The 10,894-nt window shown below is 46.9% G+C and overlaps 1 protein-coding gene across 2 annotated transcripts in view; it reads right to left on the minus strand.

The window, feature by feature from the left end:
- The window catches only part of ADAM12 (ADAM metallopeptidase domain 12), a gene marked incomplete at its 3' end in the record, with an annotated part of 167,553 nt that extends 156,918 nt beyond the window's left edge, over positions 1 to 10,635 (minus strand). For both annotated transcript variants that reach the window (XM_079536501.1, XM_079536500.1), the window contains exon 1: positions 10,414 to 10,635. In XM_079536501.1, coding sequence (XP_079392627.1) covers positions 10,414 to 10,519 — 106 coding nt within the window. In that variant the 5' untranslated portion in view covers positions 10,520 to 10,635. The remainder of the gene's footprint in view (positions 1 to 10,413) is intronic.
- Between the last annotated feature and the right edge of the window lie 259 nt (positions 10,636 to 10,894).

The raw sequence follows: 10,894 nt of genomic DNA on the forward strand, positions 1-10,894 counted from the left end.
CGAGTGCTCCCCAGTGCAGGCAGGACTGGATGAGATGAGCTGATGGAAAGGAGAGAGAGTTGCCTGGCAGAGCATAGAGCCCAGCTCACATTGCTCATGCACAGCACACTGCAATAGATGGCTGAGCCAGTTCATATACATCATCCATCTCTTCACCTATACAGGTTTACAAAGCCAAATCGTGGCACTCTGCCTCTTTCCTGTGCAGGCATTGGGAACACCACCTATGCTTCTCACCCCTGTCACTCCCACACAATGCCCTCAAGGCCCCAGGGACACCCAAGGGACCCCACATCCTCATCACCATCATCACCCACCCCAATGCCACGTGGGGTCCACCTGCAGCCCCACTCTTTCCCACCCCTCATATTCTCTACCACAAAAATCAAGTAACAGCCAGAGGGGGGGAAAAAAAAAAAAACAACCAACAAACCACATTACTGAAGCCAAACACTGTCCAGGCACAGATCACAATTTTTTTGCTGACATCATCCTTAAGAATGGTGGCTGCACCATTTGAAATGGGAATTGTAATAAACAGTGGCTCATTAATATAACAATAAGTCAAATTAGACTAATGTATAATAATAAATATGGGAGTGCTGCAAAATAAAGCATACTGAGAACACCAGTGTGCAAAGGTTAAAGAAAGGAAGATTTGCATGGGGCATGAGGAGTAATTTGCCTTAAAAGTCAACTGTTTTTCTCAGATTCGACACTAAACATGTCCATAAAGACAAGAACCAAAAATCAGAAGTCCCACCAGACTAATTCCTTCCCATCACACTGCTAACAGCACTTAGACAGCTTCAGAAAGGGCTGCACAGTGTGCCAGCTTCTGCCCTCATCTGTGCGTGAACACAAAGGATGGGCATGGGTTGGCTGAGCATAAAATATAAGCCTCATCCCCCGCTGTAAAGCTTGTCTTAGTTCAGAGCCACAGATGACTTTTTACCCTAATCTTTGCACATCTAGGCAGTACATCAATTCTCTTCACAAAGTCTGGTAAGACTGCTCCTTCCACAGCCTGCCTTGAAAAAACAGGTTATTTTTTTTTTTTTTTAAGCCATATAATGACACACTAAGTTTTTCTTGTTTTTTAACTCCACCCTGACTCCCAAACCCAAGACCTCAGGCATGTGAACACAAGGCACTTTCAGCACACATTCCACACACCTCCCTGGGCACGAGCCCTGACCTCTCCTCCACTTTGCAAAATTACTCCTTGTTCACCAAATCTTTGGAACATCAGAAGTAAGCAGAGGTCTTCGATGAACCTGAAGATAGGCAGCAGCTAGAGGACTTGAGACATTCCCAAATTTAATGTTCTGTTCAAAGAATCATAAAACCATCAAGGTTGGAGAAAACCTCCAAGACCATCCAGTCCAGCCATCCACCTACCACTAATATTTCTCACTAAACCACGTCCCTCAGTACAACATCTAAATGTTCCTTGAACACCTCCAGGATTGGTGACTCCTTAACTCCCCGGGCAGCCCATTCCAGGGCCCGACCCCTATTTCAGAGAAGTTTCTCCTAGTATCCAACCTGAACCTCCTCTGGAGGGATCTCTCATTATATTGCTGGTGTAACTCTATAAGGTGATGGAAAGCACAGCAATGACAGTAGGGTGGCACAGCCCCAGGCTGAAGAAAGTGAGGATGTACCCAAACACAGCAGCTGTAGACACAAAAACAAAAGAAAAAAAGCTGTTTACCTTTAAAAGATCTCAGGTAGGAAGAATCTCCAGCAAAATACTTATGCCTCCACTGCCAGCCCTTAAATGAGGTCTGGGAAGAGGTGGATCCTGGCTCCAGCCCTTCTGGTCAATCAGCTGCACCTGAGCTCTCCCGGGTTGGCCCTGCCTTCCACCAGGTGCTCAATCACTGCTTCAGGCTGTGACTCAGCGTTTCCACTACTGCTGGTCACACAGGAGAAGATGTTGACCCCCACCTTGCTACAACTGCCCTTCAGGAGTTGCATAGAGCAGTAATGCCTACCCTGAGCCTCCCCTTCTTCAGGCTGAACAATCCCAGCTCCCTTAGCCATTCCTCATAAGCCCTGTGCTGCAGACTCCTCACCAGCTTCGCTGTCCTTCTCTGGACATGCTCCAGGATCTCAATGCCTTTCTTGCAATGAGGGGCCCAAACCTGCATGCAGTGCTCGAGGTGCAGAGCTCTTTCTGTATCTAACACTCTCTGTGTCCAGCTGGTTGGGTGCAGCTGTGCAGAGTGCCCATGCTGTGCACACCTGATCCTTCACACCCACAGCTCAGCTGAGAAATAGGAGCTTGAGACACACTGATCCCTCTAACACACAGCACCACAAACATGCTTTTTCATACTCTAGCTTTATAAATTGAAGAACTGTCTCCTGTCATCGCTTGTTCTTCCAGGAGCTATTCCCTTCCTAAACCCCATTCTGCCTGATGTGCAAACAGGAAGCAGCCCCCTCCCCCATGACATCCTATAAACTGGGGAAAGCCATCAGGGCAGTGTTTTAACCTGGACAGAGCAGTGAGCATTTCCAAGAGAAGGACACTTGCTGCTTAGCAGCACGGTCAGTGACGCCGTGCCACCAGCTGAGCAAACCAATGACACATTTGAAGGCAAAAAAGAGAGAGAGATGGGGAAAATAAAAAGGGAAAAACAAAATGTTCATTGTGGAACATACCCCCTAAGCAGTTGGATCATCTTAATCTTCAAGCTTCTGTAATACAACTGTTGGGAGGCTCTAAGTCTGTGCACAATAAAGTGCTTTATTCGGGGAACCGTATGACTCCATCAGTCATTCCAGCACATGTTTGGCACGAATTGAAAGTGAAAAGCATAGCTAAGTCAAATATTTCAGAACTGAACTTGTCTTTCTAACACACATGGTTTATATATTGGTGTAATATCTATATAACTTTTCAGTTCTCATATACAGCAATGTCATGGCTAAAATACAAAATGATGTCTGCTGCACTCGGCAGCATCGCGCTCCTCTGGAGTTAGCACATGTCAAAAAGCCATTTGCTGGAAAATTAAAAGGGAACAATCACACTTGACAGGTCCTCAAGAAAACCTTAGAAATAGCTTTTGTTCATTCTAATTCTTGAATGTCTGCTCCCCAAATCGGGATGCTGCACCACTCTCAGCTGTAACAAAGCCAGGACAGGCAATTCCTTCCCAGGCGTGCACCCAATATTGCTCTCCTCTGTTTGCAGATGAAATACCGCTCATCACCTACAGTCACTCCAGCTGATGCAAATGAGATTACAGCAATCTTGGGAGAGCATAGTGTGATTAAAGCAGAAATAATGTGAGGAGGATTTGGGTTCTCGTTACACAAAATACATATTGAAATGCACTCAAGGAGAGAAGCCAATATATCTCAATGTCTTCCCTGTTCTCCAAAAAAAAAACCGTGACAAACGGGGTTTTGAGAACAACCTTTGCAATTGACTGCAGGAGGGGGCAGAGAGACTGCAGGGCATTTCAGATGGTGAAAACCAAGCTTCATTGCTGCGTGTAGAATATATCCATATACTTTATTTGGGAAACAGCCGTCCAGTCTCATTTGAGATGTTATTTTGTTTGACTGAAGAATTACTATTCGGATCAGTCTGAAGAAAGAACTGTGTTTTTTTCTTTTTCTAGAAGAGAATATTTTGAAATTTGGGAAATATACACCAGAGAATCACTGACCTAGAGGGCATTTTGGCACACCTGGTGACGGGTGGGAACCAGAGGTCCCCATGGAAGAGCCCAGCAATGAGTGTTTGCAGCAAAGGGCAAACCATAAATGCCAGATTCAGACCCAAAGGAGCTTTGAAAAGGAAGCAATATAATCCACAATGATTGTTTGATGATAATGGCTTTGGAGAACTTTTTTCCTCTTACTGGAAATCCCATCTTAAGTGCGCTTCGTTTCCAAGTCATGATGCACACCGTTAAAAATGACCTGGTCATCCTCTCTGATAAAAACAAACAGGAAAGGACTAACAAGAGGACTAAAAAATATTAAGGGTTGCACCCTGCTTTTCCAACAGGTATCTCCAGGATGCCACAATGAAGGATGCTCTATCTGAACTCAACACCCTCCTGGCACAGGCACTATTGGGACACATCGTCTTCTTCCTGATCTGCTGCTCCTTCCCCAAAGGATCCCAGTCCCAAAGATTCTCACTCCAGTTACAAACTCAGCCTTGCACCCTTCAGCATCAGAGAGACAGTGCCTAAAGTATCACCTATTCAGGTAGAGAAATAATAACCTGTGCTTTACGAGAACAGATGCAACCAAGCCACAGAGCTCTGATATCAAAGAAAACATATTCACTTCGATGAGTCCACATCGTTGCAAGAAAATCCAGATCCAGCATTCCTATCCAGCTGCTCCCTTCCAAAGAAAGACTGCTTGCCATTGAATTAAGTTCAAAATTACTCCCCGATATACAATTTCCTCTCAGTCTTTTAGAAGGTACCGGACAATCCTTTCTTTCCAATGATTTAATAGCCTCCCCCACCGAACACAAGGAATCCTTAGTGTAACCGTATTGAGGAGTGTTCTATCCTGCATACAATATACAATCACCAGTGAATAAAGTTACTGAGTGGGAGTTTCGGTTTTGCCCATCACATGCACACAAATCGCTCATTCAGATGTTCCCTGAGAAATGGCACTGAAAGCAGAGCAAACCCAGCTGAAGCAAATTTCAGTGCTAATTTAGGTAAATGTTCACAGGAAACCATCTGTGGTTCTTTTCTAGTAAAGGGGCTACTGAGCTGGGGAGCTCGTATCCATCATCATTTTTTGTTTGTAAGGGAGATACCTGCTCCTTGCATTATACAATGCAGGACAAAGAAAAATGAAATGCACCCATATTGAGCTATCGCTGAATTTTATCATCCGCCTTTCAAACAATAGGAAGAACCATGAGAACTGAGAGTTGCTTAATGCTTTTGAGGCCAGTTAACCTGCCCTGGTCCACACGTGCAGCTTTGTGACAAATGCCATTGGCACTGGATAGGTCCATCACTGACAACTTTGACACCTTTGGGAATAATGAACATTTATTTTTATTGTTTCCTCAGGGCAGGGAGAACATCCAGGATACCTTTCCATGCCACCAGCACCAGCAAGCCCTCAGATCCTTTCAGGCAGGGTTCATGAATAGCCCCAGAGGTTAAGCTAACACCAGGCTGCACAAAGGAACCAGATCCATGCAGCCCATTTATCTCTGGGCTGAATTGCCCTCCTCTGCTGATGGAACTGAGGCTCTTCAGCCCATGACAAAATGCATTGGTGCATACAGACAGCACTGCCAGATGCAGATACTGCTGATGCCCAGCTCCATGTGTGGCCATGCCTATGTGCTCACCGCATTTAATGGAGCATTACGATGAAACTCAGAAGTAATTTTCTTTTTTTATGTGACTATATCAAAACAAAACCCCATAACAATTGAATTTGGTAGTGTTCATGTTCTGATGTATTCAGGAAATATCTGTCATGCATGAAGTCTATCACTTTCTCCTAATCATCTATTTTCAAAATTAGAAAACATGCAGAAGCAAGAAAACAGACAACTTTCACCACTGTGAGAAAGTTTTCCAGTTTACTTATCTGACAAATGCTACTACACTGGATTCGTAAGCACCAAAGCTGCTTCTTTTAACCAAAATTGCAGAATAAACTTGTTAAGTCATAGAGTCATTACTTTGGGATGAGAAAGGACATGTTCATCCAACTGATGACTTTGTGACATCCATCATGTGGCAGATGACCCACTCCAACCCAACACTTCTCATCTTGTTAGCAACAGCAGTGGTGTTTATATGCAGCATAAAAAAACCAAAACTATTAATTAAGCAACACAAAGGGATTTAATAGAGGAATAAGCATTTCTGATTAGGTGATGCAGCTGGTCAGGTCACTTCTGAAGCACCAAATGCCAACACAACATTTGGTATCAATGCGTTCTTGAACTCCTGAGTGACACTAAATACCCAATGCTGAGTATATTCTTTTCAGCAAGCAACATTAGGCCTCTCCCACTGCTAGTAAAAGGGGAAAAAGATTGTCCAGCAGCAAAAAAGACAGGTAAATATCAGTGCAAGAATGAAAAATCCAAGGAGCCCAAATGCCTGGGGGCACATGCCCCAAGTTAGTGGGTGTTATGTGTCCGTAGGGCTGCTTAAGTCATGCCACTACCAATAGGAGAATACATGCTCTTCACAGCTTATACAACAGTCAAATAACAAGATTTTATGTCTTTTCCTTAAAAAAAAGCTTTGCATGTACTTTGGCTGCATATTGCTAACTCAAACCCTACGTGCACCTCCAGTATTTGTGGTACTGCTGTACCGCTGCCTGGAGCCAGGTGTGAATTCACAGACATTAAGGTGACTCTGCAGTTTAATATCATAATTAGACAAGGCTTCTCCTGATGATGTTAGCACTCAGCTCAGTAATGGATCTCCTAATAGTAACTTCGCCAGCTGACACACCATGAAAGACAATCACAAGCATAAAAATGCAGGTAAGAAAATAAAATACCAAAAAAAGGCATAAAAGCATTATTTTGAGATGACGACAGTGATAGATATAAGACTGGTCAGAGTTACAAACATCACCAGTTCCTTCTGATGATCACCAAAATCCCCCGGGGGATAAACAAAGCCTCCAGGATCGGGAGTCTACTGAAAAACACCACTTCTCCTCGGTTATTATGTGATCCTTTTATCAAAGGGTATGGATTTAATACAGCCCAGAAAATCACAGAAGCCTTTGGCTTGGCAGGAACCCAAGACCATCGGATGGCTTGGGTTGGAAGGAACCTCAGAGATCAACCAATTCCAACCCCCCAGCAACGGGCAGAGTTGCCCCCCAGCAGATGAGGCCGCCCAACGTCCCATCCAGCCTGGCCTTGAATTCCTCCAGGGATGGGGCACCCACAGCTTCTCACCTAGTCCAGCTCTGCTGCTGTGTTTTGTTCCTCCAGAAACAACAGGGATTGTCCTCTGTACTGCGCTATTCTCTCCAGAACCAGCAGCAGCCCTACAGCACACCAATCCAAGCCACGTGTTTCAGTTTGCCATAGTTGCCCTGGACGCTATACAGGGGCTAAGAGCAGCCTCTGCAGGTGTGACTTAGGCCATGGGCACTGTAAAATGTTGTGCACTTGAATACTGACAAAAGGAAACCCAGCTGGGCTCTGGGAAAGTGCACTGGCAGCATGAGATGTGTTAAGAGCACAGTGATAAATCTGTCAGGATTAGGATGTGAGAGGTCTGACCAAGGCTGGTTGGAGGACCAAATCGGCTCTCACACGAATTCAGTTTTTTAAAAACAGAATTTCATGATCAAAAGCATCGCTGGCAGCTGACAGTGGAAGCAACAGATAAACATGGAAAGCAGCCCAAAATGGAGCCGTGAGGTTGGGGATGCTCGGTGCGTCTGGATGGCGACCTTCCCAAAAATCTCAAGGAAAGCAAGAGGTGAGAAAACATCAGCAGCAAGCCGGCGGCTCGCCAGGGAGCAGAGAGCTAATGATGCGAACACGATGGGAAGAGTGGGCATAATGTCCTCAGCTGGTGTATTTTGGCAGGGATCTACGGAGCCCCGCGGGCAGGGCAGCCCGTGCCAGGCTGTCTGCAGGGGAGCAGATAGGGATAATCGTCAGACAAGGAGGTGATTATACACAGACCATAAATATCTGCCACACACGCTCGGACAGCGTGAAAAAAGACAGCGTTTGAAATGAGCTCAAAGTATGCGGGAGAGATCAGCCCTGAAGTGAGAGACAGGGAAAGATACCTCTGTAATTTGTTCCTGCTACGGTCAACGCGGTTGAGATCAGCAGCAAAAATACAAGAAATCTGGCAGAAAAGTTATTTTAATGGAAGGTAAAGAACTTTGGATTGCAATTTTAGGATTTTCTCTTTTCCCGCTGCTCTGCCAGCTAATACCCAATACCTTAAAGAGATTTAGGAGGTTTCCCAACATGCACTGATGTGGAGTTTGCCTTCATACACCATCTTTTCCACTGCCTGCAGATACACAAAGACCTCGATTCTGCAAAAGCTTATACAGAGATTGAAATTTAGGCATCTGACTAAACCTATGAGATTAGATCTTATCCTTCTAGATACCCTCCATCAGGATAACAAAGCAGAATCAGCTTTGCTGCCTTGCCGAGGCCAACACTGCAGTTAGCTCTCCATGCTGTCCACGAGGACACTCGAGGCAACAACCACGAGCTGGCAATTTTGGCAGCTGGAAAACACAATTGTGAAGCTGGAATAATTGGAAAAGGAATTCACTCTGAAAGGCGAGGCTACTCTAATTTTTCTAGCTGTAACCCAGTAATTTCTATCCGAGACTGGAATGGCCACCAGGGCAGCCCCATGGGACTTGTGCCTCTTGCTTTTCCAACAATCACATCTCAAAACTGATTTTGGAGGCATTTCACAATGGAGACGCTTGTCTTACCACTATTTGTAAGGGACTTCTTTTGCACCTTTGTCTCCAAGCTCGCTGAGGAGCACTGATGGACGAGTCCTGGTCAAGGGTTAAGAAATCCTTTGTCTAAAGGACACAGATGGACAAGTCCAGGCAAGTGCTGGTCAAAGTTGGGGAGATCTTTTGTCTGAAGATTTGCAGGTGTAGGCAACGAGAGAGAGAGATAATTAGCAGCTTAATGGCCGGGAAGCAGTCTTTTGTGCGGGCTCATCTCGAGGGATATAACCATCGCAGGGGTGCTGCTCTTAGCAAAGTGCCTAGGAGTGCCACGTTGGCAGAAGAAGGAGGATAAAAAAGGGATGGGGGATGTCCAGGCAGCACTGCACTGTGCAAACACTGGGTTCGGGGCAGCTGAAGCAGATGTGCAGGGCTGCCAGGTGCCCAGGGGGATGTGAGCCAGCACAGCCAAGGGCACTGTTTGTCACCAGGCAGCCCTGCTGGGCCCAGCAGGTGGCTATGGCTTTCAGCACATCTGCCACCAAGAAAGCAGTAAGGCTGAAGCAGTTCTCTACTTCCACAAGGGGAAAAAAAAAAGAAAGAAGAAAAGTTATGAAGGGAGAGGATGCCTAAATCCAGCTGAGCTGCAACAGTCATTGGACACCACTGCTGCTCAACACCTGCCATCAGGACACGAAACAGATGGACACTTCCCAGAGAGCATCAGTGCAAATGCAACCTTAGAAACTCGGCTCTTTAGGAATCCCACAATGCAGGTCATAGGGTTTCCACACCACTCATCATTTCTCTCTCTCATCTCAGTGCTAGATCCAATCTCAGTGTTAGACCCAAGCCACCCACCTCCTTAATTTCCCTTTAATTTCACTGCAGGGTCACCCATCTGGGGTATGCTCATATCTCCATTGTTGTGAGTACACGAAGCAGCCCACCCCAAAGCTCCCAGACACAGCCAGTTGCACCCTGCAGCAAACTGCTTTGGTGCAAGGTGAGAAATATAAGCGCTGAACAGAAGTTCAGTTCCACACCAAGGCAAAGCAAAGCTTCTCGTCCTGTTAATCCATAACATAAATCATAGAATCACATAATCATGAAGATTAGAAAAGACTTCTAGGATCCCCAACCCTAGCCCATCCCCATCACTGCCTACATCCCTCAGTGCCGCATCTCTGCTCAGGAGCACCTCCAGGGATGATGACCTCCCTGCTCCCCAGCCAGCTGTTCCAGTGCCTCACTGTTCTTTTGGAGAAGAAATTATTCCTAATACCCGACCTGACACCCTCCCGGAGCAGCATCAGGCCATCACCTCTCATCCTAAGTAATCAATTAAATGCATTAACTTCCTCTGCCCACCCTGGGATTTCAGGCTGAAGCATCCCCATATCCTTCCCCTAGCAAACACAGTCCCGGGGAAAGTCACCGTGCATAAACGTGGAGACAACCAAACATTTACAGAGCTTAAAGTTACAAAGAACAAAAGTTTGGAGCAACACTCAGAGATCCACGCACAGCTGAGCGCTGCTCCGTGCATTTACGAGAGGATCTCTCCCTTTCCCTCTGCCACAAGAAATCTGCACTGTCAGCTGCGGCTGAACGGCAGGAGGAGGACGGGGCTGCGACCCACGCAGGTCTCCCAGCAGCCGCAGCCCCGCTCCCGGCCGTGCTCACACGGGATGAAGCCAAATCCCACCAGTAAGGCAGCTCCTGCCCCGGCGCTGGGCTGTGAAGCACCGAACCCAAACCCGTTCGCTGTTCTGCCTTTCCCCACCCCCTGCCCGGGGCCCGGGGAGCGGAACGGGGAGCGAAGTTGGGGAGCGGAACGCGGGAGTTCCGCACGCACAGCGCCCGGCACCGCGGGGCTCCGGGACGGGGAGCGGCGCCTGGAAATGGAGCTGGGGCTGAGGAAGGGCTGCAAACCCTCCCCGCGTCCGCCTGCGGATCTCGGGGACTTACCTCGCGCTCGGGGTGATGCTAGTAGCAGTGCGCTGAGGCTCAGCAGCAGCACGGAGGGGCGCGGAGCGGGGGAGCGCTGCCGCTCCGCACGGAGACGCTTTGACATCTTAGCCTGGACTGAGGGAGACAAACTTTCATCAGCTGGGGCTGGAGAACAGCCCCATCATATACAGTTACAGAGAGGAGCGAGCCGGGACTCAGGATGTGAGAGATTTCCTGCATGCAGTTAACTCCAAACCCCTCCTGCTCCTGCATCAGCCGCTGATGAGTTGGGCTCTGCTTTCTTAGGAAAAAAAAAAAAAAAAAAAAAAGTTTGGTGCTTTTTTTTTTTTCTTTTTTTTTTTTTTCCCCTCCGTTTAAAGAGTCCCTCTCTCTCTATTTATTTATTTTTTTTTTTTTTGCAAGGCTAATTCTGTTGACCAAACGAACCGACCGGCCGGGCTGGGCTGCGCTCCCCGCACCGAACAGCTGAGCCCCGCAC

This window comes from Tetrao urogallus (assembly GCF_951394365.1).
Source record: "Tetrao urogallus genome assembly, chromosome: 5".
In the NCBI taxonomy this organism is placed as follows: Eukaryota; Metazoa; Chordata; class Aves; order Galliformes; family Phasianidae; genus Tetrao; species Tetrao urogallus.